This window comes from Plasmodium relictum (assembly GCF_900005765.1).
Source record: "Plasmodium relictum strain SGS1 genome assembly, chromosome: 8".
Taxonomy (NCBI): domain Eukaryota; phylum Apicomplexa; class Aconoidasida; order Haemosporida; family Plasmodiidae; genus Plasmodium; species Plasmodium relictum.
This window is the reverse complement of record NC_041686.1, coordinates 1,247,676-1,264,627: the sequence shown is the minus strand read 5'-3', so window position 1 is coordinate 1,264,627 and position 16,952 is coordinate 1,247,676. Positions and strand designations below refer to the sequence as shown.

Here is a 16,952-nt window from a genome sequence, read left to right as displayed (position 1 = left end):
ACACATATATATATATATATATATATGTAATTTTCAATAAAAATTCCATAAACTTTTTACTCCTTCTTTACTCTTATCATATGCTTTAACGTATAATTTCTCTTTTTTTTTTCTCATAAAGTAAAAAATTATCTTTTTATATAAAAAATTTCATAATGAAATACAAAAATAATAAGCCAAATGAAACTAAAAATATATATATAAATAAAACACTATAAATGTATAAAAAAAAAAATTTTCCCTAGTAAATAAAAGTATTTTTTTAAATTTATATATTTATTTTTCATATTTTTAAATATATTCAAGTATATATAAAAAATTTTAAATATATAGAGCTATTTTTTTAAACATTTCATATATTTCAATGCAATTTTTTAAAGAAATTTTGATTATTAAAAAAAGTATCTTGCCAAATATATGCACAATAAATATATTAAGTAAAAATTAATATTTATTTAAAATGTTTTAAATATATAATTTAATTTTAATAAAGACTGAATTTTTTATTTTATGTAATATTTTTGTTAATATCTTTGATATATTTTTTTTCAACAAAGCATTTCTGTTATTTTATATACCTGTGATTAAGGTATTTACGCTAAAAGCTTACATATAAACAAATGTTTATCTGTTATAGCTATGTTCATTATTATATATATTTTTATTATAATTCTTATTAATTTTTTTTTAAATTAAGAAAATTTTTTAAATTACATTGAAAATATTGTAAGTTATTTATGCCTAACAAAAACAAAAAAATATATTAATGTAAAATTATTTAAAACGTTAAATTAATTAATAATGGAATCATTTAAAAACAAATTAAATATTAAACACTAAAAGTAAAAAAAAAAAAAAAAAAGTAAAAATAAATATAAAAAAAAAAAATAAAAGCATATTAAAAATGAAAAAGATAAAAACTAAAATTTATAATTTTCATAGGGGTTCCATCTTATAGGAAAATTTTCTGGTGTTGCATCTTCATTTTCCTTCCAAATCTATAAATAAAATAAAAAAAAATTAAAAGTGATAGTAAAATTTAACCATAAATATAAGTAAAAAAGGTTTAAAAATGCACTATAATCATATATAAAAATATATGAGAAACATATAAATATTATATTTTCTTATTAATAATACTTTAATGGATTTATCTCCATGAGTTGTTATTAATCTACTTTCACTTTTATCAAATGCCATAGCCAATGTAGAATTTTCACATTCAACTGTTCCAGGAACTACTTTATTAGTTAATGTATCATATTTATAGCCACTTGTCCAATCATAAAAATGCAATTGCCCATTATTACTTCCCAATATTAAAATAGAAGAATCGCTAAAGTAAGAATCTTGTTTAATTAAACTACAATTAATAATTGAATTAAACCCTGTAATATTCCTATCAAATTCAGCATCTGATCCACACCATACTTTTACATTATCTGTTGCACAACTGCAAAAACTATATTCAAAAGGATGAATAGATAATGATCTTATACTTTTTTTATGGTGTGTTAAAGCTATTCTGCATTTTCCATTATTCAGGTCCCACAATCTTATCATTTTATCTTGAGACCCTGATATAATCTGGGGTTCAACTGATTGGGAGCACAAGGACATAATTGTACCTGTATGACCTGATAATACAAAAACAGAACTTTTTGTCCTAATATCCCATACTCTTACAACAGCGTCTCTTCCTCCACTCATTAGTATATCTAACGAAGGATGCAAAGACAAACAATATACACCTGATAAATGTCCATGATAATCTCTTATTACCTTATTATATTCTAAATCCCAGCATTTTACTCTATTATCTTCACCGCAACTAAATAAATATGGATTTCTTTTTGAAATTTTTATATCCCTTATACTATTAATGTGGCCTGTTAAGGTTAATTTTAATTTACATGTAGCCAAATCCCAAATTTTAATTAATCTGTCATTCGCTCCAGTTGCAAACCATTCATTACTTACATCAACGTCAACACAATTTACCCATCCCGAATGACCTAATATTACTCTAAATAATTTATAAGGAAAATGCCATTTGGGCTTTTTAATTTTTTTATAGATATCTAACGTTTTTATATTTTTTAATATATCACTACTTAATACACTTTCGTCTGATTTATTTATAATTGGCTCATTATTTACTATATTATTTATCTCTCTTTTCTTTTGATCTACAGTAGGTAAAATACTTTTTTCATCATCATTTCTATACAAATTAGGTATTTTTATATTGGCATTATCAAAATTCTGTATAATAATGTCATTTGTCATTGTGTCATTTATTATGCTGTTTATAATTGATTTTTTTTTTTTCCCCCCCCCCTTTCCTTTTTTCTTTTGCAAATCTTTTTTATCAATTTTTGATACATATAATTTTTTTACTGAAGAGTATTCATCCAACTCTCTCATATTAATATTCATTTTAATGGATGTTAATTTTTTAATAACATTTTCTCGTAAATTTTTTTTTCTTTCATTTATATCATTTTCTTTATACATCTCTTCATAATTTTTTGTTTTTTTTTCATCGGATACAGCTAAGGTTGATATTTCTTTTAATTCTTTTAGTTCATTATCATCATTATTTTCTATTATTTTTAACCTGTCATTAATGTTGGGGTCATATACACGTATATTATAATTATATGGTGTTAAATTATCATTTCCTAGAAACAAATTTTTTGATAAACATAGATTTTTTTTTAAAATATGTTCCAATTTTTCATTTTCACTAATTTTACTAGGATCATTTTTGCTACATGTTCTTACCAAAACATTTTTCATTTCTATTTTTTTTAATAATAAAAATTTTTGATAACTTTTTATTTTTAAATGATAAAGTTAATGAATATATATAGCAAAGTATAATTATATATACTAAATATAGCTACTTTATAAATAAATTCAGGTAATTCCTTTACATATAAAAATATATAAATTATAAAACTTGTATTTTATATTAAATTTGGTAACATCAAATATAACTAAAAAAAAAAAAAAAATTGAAATTAATCATTTGACTTATTCTTAGAGGTAAAAGAATTTTAAAAATTGTATATTAAAAGAAAAAAAATTTATGAAATTTTTTTTTTTTTTTAAAAAAAAAAAAATATACTATTAATTAAAATTTTTTTTCTTTTTATAAATTAAAAAAAGAACATATAAAAGGTAATATTAAAAAATTAAAAAGAATATAAAAATTTAATAAAAGATTTTTTTCATACATATATATATAATTTTAGCAACATATTTTATCATATTAAAAAAAAAATATTAAAATATCAAAAAAAAAAAGTAATAAAAAATATATAACAGGAGAATTTAAGCCCACACATAACGTTAAAATTTAATATATCAAATTACCCCATTAAAAATAAAGAAAAAAAAAATTAAGCATAAATGAAAAAAAATTGGCAAAATTAATAATTTAATTTAGCGCTATAATTTAATATTAGGAGGTACATCTCTTAATTTATTTGAAATTAGCATTTAAACATTACTTTCTATATTGAAAAAAGTAAAAGGAAAAAAGCAGATATTTATGATTTAAAAATTTTAATTTTTTTATTACAAAGAAAAAAATAATATTATTCAATAATTCTTCAAAAAATACTATTCGGAAAACATTTAAGGAGTTATATAGGAAAGAAAGTCTCAAATAAATATTTTAATGAATAAAAAACATTTATAACATATAAATTATAGATTACTGAAATTTTAATAATTCAATTAAGAAGCAAGTGTAAATTTGCATTTCACTTTGTCTAATATTAATTTGTATGTAGTACATTATTTATTTTTATTTATGAGTGTATAAATATTACATTTTTTTTAATTTTTCTATTTATGATAAAGTTTCTATTAATAATACGTTATGTTCTTTATAATAAATTTATAAAGTAATTCCATAAAAATAGAACAGCTTAAAAAGGAAGAAAGAGTTAAATAATTAAAACATATAAAAAAAAAAGTTATTTAAAATATAGTAGAAATTAATTATAAATTATTTTTTCATTTGTTAGATATTAGCTTCCCTAAAAAAATATTTTATAACCTTTTACATCTTTATATAAGTACATGTAACATTATTAGGAAATAAAATCCATTTTTTGCACACATAATATAAAAATCAAGTAAAATATAGTTAAATGAAAATATTCGTTGGTTTTATCGTAAATATCCTTTGATCTATCTTTTATGAAATACTTCTTAATTTATAAAAAATAAATTTGTATATAGTTAATTTTTGTATGTAATAAAGAAAAACATTTTAAAAGAACTTGATTCAATATAAATTTATATGTATATAAATATATAGAGAAAGAAAAAAGGATTTATCGTATAAACGCGTTTTTTATTTAGTATTTTGTATATTGAACGATCAATAAAAATAAAATATATTGCACAATAATTGATATAAATTTTATTTTCTAATTTAATTGGATAAAAAAAATTGTGCAAAATTAAAATACGTATTTTATGAGCTTTTTATTGTTATGTCCTCTAATTTTTTTTTTTTTTAATTTTTTTTCAATTTCTCAATAAAAAATTTGATTTTTTTTTTTTTTTTATTTCAGTTAATTACAAATATAATTTTTTTATAACTTTATTATAAGTATGATTAGAAACTAAAATACTTTGTTTTACTATTAAGAATACAAAATATATAATTGATAAATATATGTTAATACGGATTAATATTACTTCTTTCAAAAAATTGTTTAAATGAGGATAAATGTTTTAGTTAAAACTTTATTGCTTTTTTCCCAAAAAAAAAATAAAAATTTAGTAAAAAAATAATCCTTTTAATAAAAATATATTAATAATATTTGTCAGCTTAATTTTTATTGATGCAATTTATAAAAGTTTGAAATATTACTTTCTTAAATTATGTCAAATATAATTAGTAATATCTTTATTGAGGATAAGAGCCTAAAAACATAAGCTCTTCCAAAAAAAGAAATTTATGGCTAAAGCTCAAAATTTTAGATAAAATCTTAAAATATGTAAAAAAAAAAAAAATAAATAAAATATATTATTTTATAATCACAAAAAATAAAAATCATGATTATAACTAGTTTTATATTGAATCATAAACTACACTTAAATAAGAAAAGAAGACAAAAAGTTTACTTCATTTTTTAGTTGCTTTCATCAAAATATAAAAATTAGTAGAATAATTGGGATGATTTATATATCTTGAGGAAATGTCACTATTTTAATATATATATCCGTAATTATTTACATATATTCTTTTAAAGATATTTTGATGATATTTATTTGTATTTTCATTAATATATATATTTATTAAATTATATATCTATATATTTTATTATTACCACTTTGATTATTTTTTTTTATTTTTTATTTTTAGAAGCATAAATTTCATAAAATATATTTTATTATAACCCATTTTTTCATATTTTACTTTTTTTTTGTTATTCCCATCGTCTCCTTTTTATTTTATTTTTTTTTTTTTTTTAATTTATTCATTAATGTTCATATATAAAGAAATAATAAAAGTAAAGTGAAAATTAATTTCCATTTAAAATTTAGTGATGGACTATATAGATGAAAATCAGGAGGTAAAATAAAATATATACTTTGTAATTTATTGATTATAACAATTCATTAAAATAATTTTTTAAATAATTTTCCTTTATTTTTTTTACATATAAATTTATTATGATATAATTCATATGTTTATTAAAATGGTAATTTTCTTATATCTTTAAGTTTCCTTTTAATATATCATATATATATATATATACATACATACATACATACATACATACATACATACATACATACATACATACATACATATATACATACATACATACATACATACATACATGCATACATACGTACATATAATTTTTTTTTTTTTATCATTATAATATTACCCTCAATTGTACAATTTTAAATATATTGCAGATGTCTTACATTTTTTTTTTTCTTTAATTATAACTCAAATAAAAATTGTTTAAATATTATTTTAGAATTATTTTATCAATATATAGTTATGATGCATGAACAAGTTATAAAAGGAAATATGTTTGAATAAATAATTATATATATTTTTTTTTTATGAAGATAGTGCATTACTCTATATGAATTTATATATATATATATATATATATATATATATATATATATATATATATATATATGTAACCAAATAAATAGACAGTTAACATTCAATCTATTCTAAAAAAAAAAAAAATATGAGCTTTAGTAATTCAAGATCTCCTTCTAATAATAGTAGTAGTCAAGATGCTACATCTGGTAAGTTACAATACACAGAAAGTGATGATGAAGGTAGTGAAGAGTATTGTAAAGGTGGTTATCACCCGGTTAAAGTAAATGAAATATATAATGGAAGATACAGAATAGAAGGGAAATTAGGGTGGGGTCATTTTTCGACTGTTTGGGTTGCAACTGATCTAAAAAGTAAACCGTTAAAGTTTGTTGCTATAAAAATTCAAAAGGGATCTGAAACATACACAGAATCAGCAAAATGCGAAATAAATTACTTAAAAACAGTTAAGGTAAATTCCTTTGATTCTTCATGGGTTGAATTAAAAGAGCAACAAAGAGAAAAATTATTGCATTATAATATGACTAAAGGTGTTGTTTCATTTATTGACAATTTTGAACATAAAGGCCCCAATGGTACCCATATATGTATGGTTTTTGAATTTATGGGACCTAATTTGTTATCCTTAATAAAGCATTATGATTATAAAGGGATTCCATTAAATTTAGTTAGAAAAATTGCTACTCACGTTTTAATAGGATTGCAATATTTACATGATGTTTGTAAAATAATACATAGCGATATAAAACCAGAAAATGTTTTGGTATCACCTTTATCTAATATTCCTAGACCAAAAGATTACAGTAAAGATAAATTAATAAAAAAAAATGACTCTAAGGAAAATAATGAAACAAAAAATGAGATAGAAGAAAATAGCTCTATTACAAAGGAATGCATAGAAAAATGTGAAATTGAACAAGAAAAACAGGAAAATGAAGTAGAAGAATTAAATGAAAGTGAAATTAGACTTAATGAATGGGATTCTATTGATTGGAATAAACTAAGTAAAAATGAAAAAAAAAAATTAAAAAAAAAAAAAAAAAATTTCTTAAAAAGAGAAAGATTAAAACAGGAATTATTAAATAAAAATAAAGAAAATAATCAATCTACAATAAATGAGCCTTCAGGAAAGTTAATTATCAATGAACAAAATATTAAAAATTTAAGTGATACTGACCAAAATGGTGAGAATCAATTTAAAAAAGAAGATACTGAAAATTTAAACATTAATCAATTAAACAAAAACGAACTTCAAAAAAAAATATTGGAGACGTGCAATGATAGTCACGTGAATATAACTCCTAACATAAATATTAATTGTAATTCTATCGAAAATAATATTATGAAATCATTTAACGATAACAAATATTCATCAAACACCAATCATAATCATGTAAATACAAATGAAAAAATTGAAGAACCTGAATATGTGAAGAACAAACATTGTAATTTAGATCAAAATAACTTAAGTATTAGGGATATGGAAACGTGTACTAAGGAACATGAATTATATAAAGATAAAGAAAATAATTTGCATAATAAAATTGATGAAAAAAGTTTAAATAGAAAAAAAATTATTGACGAACCCCCATATGTAAAGCATACACTTAAGCCTTCTAATTCAGATCCTTCATTACTAACTTCTTACTATAATGTACATGCGTTACAAGAAACATTAACAAAAAAACCATACCATTTTAACAATTACTTTTTATATAACCTAGAGAAATATGGAAATAACAAGATGCCTCTTTTTTTACATAGATTACCAAATGATTATTTGAAAAAAAATGCTATAAATGATGATGAAGAGGATTTACGAAATAGTGAAAGTGATATTTGTGATGACGAATTCTTAGAAAATGATATTAATAAATTCCCTCTTTATTGCGATATATTTAATCACTTAATACATCCAGAAGCTTTAAAACTACATGAGATATATAAAAAAAAAAAAAATAATAAAATATCAAACTATCCAATAAATTCTGGAGGTAGTAATGAAAATGTACGTAAAGTTGTTTATATAAAAACAGAAGATGGGGACTATTGTATTAGACCCTATGATCCATCCGTTTATTGCCATGCAAAATCTTGTTATAAAATTTGTGACTTAGGAAATAGTTTATGGATAGATGAATCAAGATATGCAGAAATTCAAACAAGGCAATATAGAGCTCCCGAAGTTATACTAAAAAGTGGATTCAATGAAACAGCCGATATATGGTCTTTTGCTTGCATGATTTTTGAATTGGTAACTGGAGACTTTTTGTTTAATCCTCAAAAGACTGATAGATATGATAAAAATGAAGAACATTTAAGTTTTATAATAGAAGTTCTAGGAAACATACCAAAACATATGATTGATTCAGGGTTCAATTCCCATAAATATTTTAATAAAGACACATATAAACTTAAAAATATTACAAATATCAAAAGATATGGATTACATAAAATATTAAAATATAAATATAGAATCCCAGAGAAAGAAATTAATCCTTTGTGTAGCTTTTTACTGCCTATGCTTTCCATTGACCCACAAACAAGGCCATCAGCATCTGTCATGCTTCAACATCCTTGGCTTAATATGGTGGCATTAGAGGATGATGAAACATATATGAAAAATAGGTCATTTTCTATTAATAGTATTTATATGAAAAATAATTCAAATTATAATATATACGAAAATTCAAGCAAAAGTATAAATTCTTCAAATAATAGAAACATCCATACAACTTTTAAAGATTATAATAACAATACTTTTGTACAATTAGAACAAGAATCTTGTAAAAGTGCTGATTATGATAGTGAATACGAATACCCTTTTTTTTATGAAAAAAGATATGATTATAATTGTGTTGGAGATCGATTCTCCAAAATGAACTATGATACTATGTATACCAAAAATGTAAAAAATAAATTGGATTGTAAATCAAAAAATAAAAAGGAAAATTATTCAAATTTAAAAGATAATTCGATTAATATAGAGGATTATATATTAAATTCCGATTATATTTCAAATACAATTGATCATGATCCATATAATAAACAGATTCTAAAAAATACTACAAACTATAAAATCGGTAAAATAAGAGATTATAAAAGAATAAGTATACATAATGAAACTATGCAAAATGAAGAGGATACTTTTGAGAATTACAATGAACAGGGAGATGAATACAAACATGAAGAGGAACATGAAAATAACAGCGAAAATTTGATGAAGAAGGGAGATGATGAAGATGAAGAAGAGGAAGATAATGGAGAAGAAGAGGAAGAAGAAGAAGAGGAGGAGGAAGAAGAAGAGGAAGAGGAAGAAGAAGAGGAAGATGATGAAGAAGAAGATGATGAAGAAGAAGAAGAAGAGGAAGAGGAAGAAGAAGAGGAAGAAGAAGAGGAAGAGGAAGATGATGATGGAAACGAATATGATGATAAAAAGGAAAAATATGATACAAATAAATATGATAATAAAAATGATGATAATAATCAACATGAAAATGATGACAATTATCAATATGGCAATGAAAATGATTTTGATGCCTGTTGTGATAACGAAAATATATATGAACAAGAAGATATAGAAATATATACTAATGAAAGAGAAAAAAAGGAACAGAAACGAAAAAAAGAAATAGAAAGAGGAATGAAAACGGAAAAATTAAGTGTAACTGAGGGGAAAAACATTATTAAAAATGAAATAAAAGAAGATAAAAAAAATGAAGAATACAAAATCGAAGGCAATAACAAATTTTGTGAAAATGCAAAAAAAAAATACGAAAAAAGAATTAGCAACTTCAAACATAAAAAAGAAGAAAATAAAATGAGTGCGGAAATTATAAAAAAAAAAAATACTTCAACTGAATCAAAGGAGATGGAACAAAATAAATGTACAAAAAATGTAAGTAATATTTTGTTGGATTGCAATACAAACAAAGAATTTAATAAATATGATCATTCAGAAAAAAATCAGACAGCAATAAAAAGAGAGCAAGAACAAATGTTTTATGAAGGGAGTAAAATGTTAGAAAACCATGTTGAAGAAAAAGTAAATAAAATAAATTGTAAAGTTATTAATAAAAAAACATATTGTGCTATTTCAAAAAAAATAAATTTTTTAGAAGCAAAAAACCCATTAGAATTTATGAATAAATAAGTTCAAATAATTTCTTTTGAAACCTTTGAAAAATATGCATATAAAATTAAAGAATTTTAGTATTCATATTAATATATTTTTTTTTATTTCCCTTCATATTTGGAATAACTCATATATTTAAAATTAAAATTTTGCAATAATAATATTAGATAAATATCTTATAATAGCTTCTTTTTTTTTCTTTATTTTAAATAGCTCTATTTAAATTGAATTATTGGTGATTACTTTTAATGATTCGAAATGTTATTAATCAATATTAAAATTATAAAACTTATTTTAATACATACATATACATATTTTTTTCTTTAAATTTTTAAGCAAAAGTGTAAAATATTTAAATATTCCTTGTTTATAATGGATAAACTAATATAACCAATGAAGTTCAGTATTTCATTAATATATATATATAAATGAACATAATTATGTTTGAATTAAAAGATATCCAATATAAAAGAAAAAAAAAATGAAAATTATGGAGATAATATACTTTAAAAAAAATAATAATAAAAATATGTGCATTATTTTTTTGAAATATTCGCGCATATTAATTTTTTTTTTTTATTATTTTATAAATTAAAAGTTTTAGAAATATATTTCGATTTTCATTTATCGTATGTTTTTGCACCGACAACCAAAAAAAATTTTACTATCAAAAATATTTAGATAAAATGAAAAAAAAAAATTTATATATATGTATTTATATATATTATATGTCAATAAAATTAATATAAAAATTTTTTAAATTAGGAAAATTACTCGGATACTTGCATAATTATCAAAAAAAAAAAAAAAAAAAATTACAAAATGTGTTACACCTATATATTTTTATAAATTATATGTATTTTCTAATCATTTTAAAATTCTAAAAAAGTTTAAATGCCTAAAAAAATAATTATAATCTGATAAAAAGAATGAATAAAATATATTTATTCTTTTAAAATTTTTTTATTAATATAAGTAATTTATTTTAATTTTTTCTTTTTTTTTAACAAAGATTAATAAATTTATAAAAATTAATATAATATATTAACTTAAAGTAATAATATGTAGAAAATAATTATATAAAATGATAGTATTTCCTAATGCACCAGTCTTCATTTTTTTTTTTTTTCTAATTCTAAAAGAAAATGCGAATTGTTTTAATCAAAATGAGAACATCACCCAATTAAGACAAATGATAGATAACATAGAGTTATATGAGGATTTATTAGAATTAGAAAGATTAATAATTCAATCATTAGAATTAGATGAATTAAAACTTCCTATATTAAAAGAAGGAACTATAGCATATCCTGATTTATCCAATTTTAAAAAAGTAAAAATAACTTTCGAAAATAAAAAAACATATGATTATATTATACCTACTCCTAAATCTAACGCTAAAGATTTAATAGAATATGAGCATATTACAAAAAAACAGCTTATGGAATCTTATAACTCTGAAAACTCTAATTTAATTAAAAGAAAAAATTTAATTGTGAGAACTTTGAGAATAGTAAAATTAATGTTAGAACCAATGAATGCTTATAAAAGGACAAGGAAGTTAAAACAGTCATTAATTCAACTAAATGATTTATTCACCAACACAGAAAAAAAATCACAAAAAGACGTTCCCACTTCATTTTTTCAGTCATGTTTTCAATCCCTTAACTCTAATTCTAGTAAAATAAGAAAAAAAAATATGTTTCCATCTAGAACACTAGGTTATATTGACTTAGATATACTTCATCCTAAGGATTTATTTTTTACAATTCATCCAAATATTGATTATATGAGAAAGTTAGACAAGCTATCTATTTACTATGACTTAGGAATATTTAATTTAGTTGGTTCTCATCTTATAGGTACTCATATTTTTTCGTTTCTCAATATTAAGCAAATTATTTTCTTTATTTTTTTTTTCATATCAAAGCTTTTTTTTTTTTTTTTTTTTTTTTAAAGCACTAGGACATTTTATTGTATTAAGGTTAGCTCTTAAGAAATTTTTTGAATATTTTAAACTAGGAGTTAAAAAATTTTTTAGTTGGCAAACAATTTTACATTTTAATATATCAGATAGGTTTAAAGCACTAGATTTAATGTGTGATTCAGGAGGTGCATACCAAGCAGAAATGAAAAGAAGAAAGACTTATTTAAAGAAAAATATAAAATCAACATCTGAGGATTGTAGTATATTAGAAGTTTTAATTCATTATATAAATAAATATCAATTAGAGTTACTTACTAGTGCATATCAAGCTAATTTAAAAATTCAGGCTTTATTAGAGTACAAACATGTAAAAGAAGAATTTTTCAATTTTATGTGCAATGGTAAGAATAATTGTAATATATATGACAGCTATAAATTTAAAAGTGAATACTATAAAAGGAGTCTATTAAAAATTGAAACTAGTAAAAGTTCAAGAATAAATCCATTTAATTTATACATAAATTTTTTTTATTTTATAAAAAGTTATAACTATTTTAGTCATAAAAATATTTTATACGTACACTTTTTAAACCTAACTGGAATTTTAAGTAATTTTTATGCACATCTATATGCTTATTTTATTTATTATGTTTCTTATTAATATATTATCCCTCTATATACCTTTTAAAATATTATTAGATAGGGAAAATAAAGCTTATGTAGGCTCTATCTATCTACCAGGATATTATAATGGTAAAAAGGAAAAGGAAAAAGAAAAGGAAAATTAAAAAAAAAAACATAAACATAAACATAAGCATAAACATAGACATAAATATAAACATAAACATAAACATAAACAAAAACAAAGCTAAGCCAATTTATATTGATATCTTTTTATTAACTTATAGCTGTTGAATTATCTTTTAATGAAGATTCTAAGATTACAGATCTTTATGAGAATTTGCTAGAATGTAAATTTTAAATATTTAATAGAAAAGCTATTTTGAATTATATCTAATAAAACAAAAAATTAAATTTATTACTCCATACAAATATTACTAAATACTTTATTTGATAAAATTTTAAATTAAAACATTTGTAATTTACAGGTGTTGATGTTTGCCATAAATCTTATAAAAATTATAAAATATCATCATATGATATTGATTCATTGTTAAATCACGAAAAAAATGATTCACCAAAATGTAATATGTGCAAAGGAACATTATTTTATATTAATAGTAATACTAAAAAAATAAAATAAAATATATTTTACTTTGTTTTTTATTTGTATCCTATGATTTTTTATTTACTTTTTAATTCATACATTAGGTAAAAGTGAAAACAATATTTCCATGCTACAGAAATTTTATATATATATTACTGAAGTTGTTAAAGTAAATAACATAAATTCATTAATAAAAGATATGAACGTTTATGAGGATTATGATAATTTTTTAACTCATGATATTAATTGGTATACTTTTTTACTATTATTCAGATTGACCACTTACAAAGGTAATTAAAGAAAAGAAAAAGTGCATCGCATCCTTTTGTAACACAATAAAGATACTGGAAATAAATAAAAATATATTCATAAGACAATATATAGAAATTTGTATTTTTATCAAGAATAAATAATTAATAATTAGTAGACTTTTTTTATTATATTTATAAACGATATTTATATAAATATTTATGTTTATATTTTTACAGATATTTCCCATAAAAATGTATCCGAAGCTATGTATCTTAACTTAAAAAAAGAAGATATGTTTAAAAGAACTATTACTACAAGTTATTGGTTTCCTTCTCCAATAAAAAAAGCTTATTCTTTATATGTGAGAAAGAATAAATCTGTGAACTTAGTAGAGAGTATAAGAAAAAATAAAATAAAATAAAACAAAACTAAGTAAATATAACATTTATTTTATTTCTTCCTCTTTTTTTATATTTTTGTTTTCATTATATATATACCTATTTTGTATATATATATATTTTTTTTTAGAGTTAGAAAAATTATTAAGTAGTAAAACTATAGACAAAATGAAAAAGTGTATACAATTTATGGTTCATGTAAATTCTTTTCTACAATTAGATTTTTTTTATTACCTTAATGAACCTCCTCTTGGAAAACAACATACGTATCCTTTATCTATGTTACTTGAAAGTAAATTTAAAAAGTGGCATGATAATTCTTTAATAGGTTATTTTTTTCTAAATTATGAAGAAGAGAGTATGAGAAAGCAAATGCAAGAAAAAATAAGAAATGGAGAGATTATAATACCCAAATATAGTAAATGGATTCTTATCTTGAAAAAATATATAGAGAAATCATATGAATCATATTTTAATCAAAGGAATGTAAAAAATTTATATAAATATCATGATTCTTATAATATAAATAATAAAATAATGCTAATGAGAGATTCATATGATTTATATTCAAAGAATTATGAAGATATTATTTTTTTTGCTGACATATTTAATCTTAGAAAACACCTAACAGCTACTCCTCCAGCAAAAAAGAGAAAAGATAAATTGTACTATTTTATAAATGCTATTTCTGGGAATACTGTTAATCTTTATAAATATGGGATTATATATGGATTCACAATAAATGAAGTATATCTGAAAGAAATTGTTGATGAATTACTTGCAATATATAAAATCCATATAGACTTATTTTCGGATATCTCCTTTTTGCAAACAGTTTATTTACTTTTTAGAAAAATTGAAAAAAGTTTCAGAACACAAAGAAGAAACGATAAAATTGTAAGATTAATATATAAATATTTATTTATTATTTCAATTTTTTTTTTTTCATATGTATAATCATAGTTATTCATATATGAATTATCTTTCATTGCATTCATTAATATATTTTTTATTTTATTTTTTAACAGAGCATGAATAATGTATTTTTTTTAAATGTTAGAAATGATTATTCTAAATTAAACAAAGAAGAAAGAAAAAAGGAGATAAATAATTCGATGGCATCTAAGTTTTTTTCAAAAACTCTATTTTCTGTATTTCAAATGATGTTCTCTATGAAGTTAAGCAATGATGCTGATGATCTTGATAAAAAATATGGTTCTGCTAGTATGATTGGACTAACAGTAGAAGAAAAACCATTTGTTCATTTTGCTTATGCATTTTATGGTAGTATAATGGACAGTATAACAAATAGTTTTTTGCCTATATATGCAAAAAAACCAATTACTCAACTAAAATATGGAAAAACATTTATTTTCTCTAATTTGTTTAAATTGTGCCATCATATATATTCAATACTAAATTTAAATAATTTAAGTATTTTATGTGAAAATCAAGCAGTAACTAGTGCTAATTATTATTCCAATAAAAAAGTATCACAATTTATAGACAGAAAATTTTTACCTGTTGTTTTAAATTTTTTTGTTCTTAGAGTTAAAGAAGTTGCAAGAGAAGCATCTACTAGTCCACAACCTTACATAAATCAATTTCTTTGGCCAAAAAATTCCTTACCTATTTGCCAAATGAGTATACACTTGGCTTCTAGTATATATATGGCATCAAATGAATTTTTTCCATCAGGATTTAGGGGAGAATTACGAGAACAAACAAAACATTCTATGCTCTCACAACCCAGTATGAAGCCAAGTGTTCACGGAATTAGCAAGAAAAGAGTAATAGATATTTTTAAAGGAGTATCTATTACTATATTTATGCATCATTTTATGCGATGGTATGCTTTTTATGAAAATGTTACTTATGTATTTGGAAATATTCGTGTTTTTGAAAGATTTTATCGAGTAGTTGAGCATTATATTTATAATTTTCTCAAAACAAATTTTAAAAAAATGACTACTGATATTTTTTTAAATTCAATGGAACGAGCTTACACAACCATAAAAAATAGAGGTTATCAACAAGAAGCAATTGAAGCTAGAATTTCTGCTAAAAAAATTAATAAGCAATCAATATTGAGAAATGTTGAAGAGAAAATATATTCTTTAACACCCCAAGATATTGAAACCTTGCTAAAAGATGAAAATACTTTCTATATAGATGATGATTCTTTTTTCGAAGAAACAGATGAAAATGAGATGTTTTTAAATGAAAGAAAAACTATATGCTATAGAGATGTAGATAAAAACAATTCAAATTTAATATCAATAACTAGATGGGCACAAAGAGAATCAAAAGATCATAATATTAATGACCCAAATGCAATGGAAGGACCAAGTACAAGTGGAGAAAGCCAAAAAACACAAAAAAAAAAAAATCTAAATGATACAGAAGATAATGAAACCGATAACGTACTGATGATTTCGAGAAACGTAAATAGTGAAATATCACATGGTAATCATACTAATGTATATTGTGATAGAATATAATTTTTTAATATTTATTTTATAAATTAAAAATTTTAGTAATAAAATTAAATATATAAAAAAGAGAGTAATAAAATTTTTTCATTTAATATGTATAATTTCTATAAATGAGAGATTTTTTAGTATTTTTTTTTTAGAAAATTAGTCTTTCTATTACATCAATTCTTTCTTTTATTTCTTTTTTTTCTGTTTTAAATGCTTTATTAAATTTTTTTTTTTTTTTTTTTGGTGCATTACCCTTTTTTTATATTTTTTTTTTAATAACACAACTTTCTAATATAAAAATGAATAATCACATTTAAAAGCTTAAATTGAAATTATTAAAATTCAGTGTAATAAATACTTTTTACTTTTTTGTAGGAATCTAAAATAGTTGTTTATAAAAAAAAAACATAC

General features: G+C 21.0%; 3 protein-coding genes across 3 annotated transcripts; 2 read left to right on the top strand and 1 right to left on the bottom strand.

Annotated features, from left to right (window-relative positions):
* Nucleotides 1-920: 920 nt before the first annotated feature.
* PRELSG_0833400 (golgi organization and biogenesis factor, putative) lies at nt 921-2,802 on the bottom strand (the record flags this gene model as incomplete). The annotated part of the gene is made up of 2 exons (XM_028676418.1): nt 921-998; nt 1,141-2,802. The coding sequence occupies 2 exons, from the start codon at nt 2,800-2,802 to the stop codon at nt 921-923; spliced, it is 1,740 nt and encodes a 579-aa protein (XP_028532909.1).
* Nucleotides 2,803-6,245: 3,443 nt separating this feature from the next.
* SRPK1 (serine/threonine protein kinase, putative) lies at nt 6,246-10,271 on the top strand (the record flags this gene model as incomplete). The annotated part of the gene is made up of 1 exon (XM_028676417.1): nt 6,246-10,271. The coding sequence occupies one exon, from the start codon at nt 6,246-6,248 to the stop codon at nt 10,269-10,271; it is 4,026 nt and encodes a 1,341-aa protein (XP_028532908.1).
* Nucleotides 10,272-11,337: 1,066 nt separating this feature from the next.
* On the top strand, nt 11,338-16,559 carry PRELSG_0833200 (cytoadherence linked asexual protein, putative; the record flags this gene model as incomplete). The annotated part of the gene is made up of 9 exons (XM_028676416.1): nt 11,338-12,115; nt 12,213-12,788; nt 12,880-12,933; nt 13,089-13,151; nt 13,290-13,421; nt 13,513-13,698; nt 13,897-14,055; nt 14,189-14,955; nt 15,087-16,559. 9 exons carry the CDS (start codon nt 11,338-11,340, stop codon nt 16,557-16,559), a joined length of 4,188 nt encoding a protein of 1,395 aa, XP_028532907.1.
* Nucleotides 16,560-16,952: the final 393 nt, after the last annotated feature.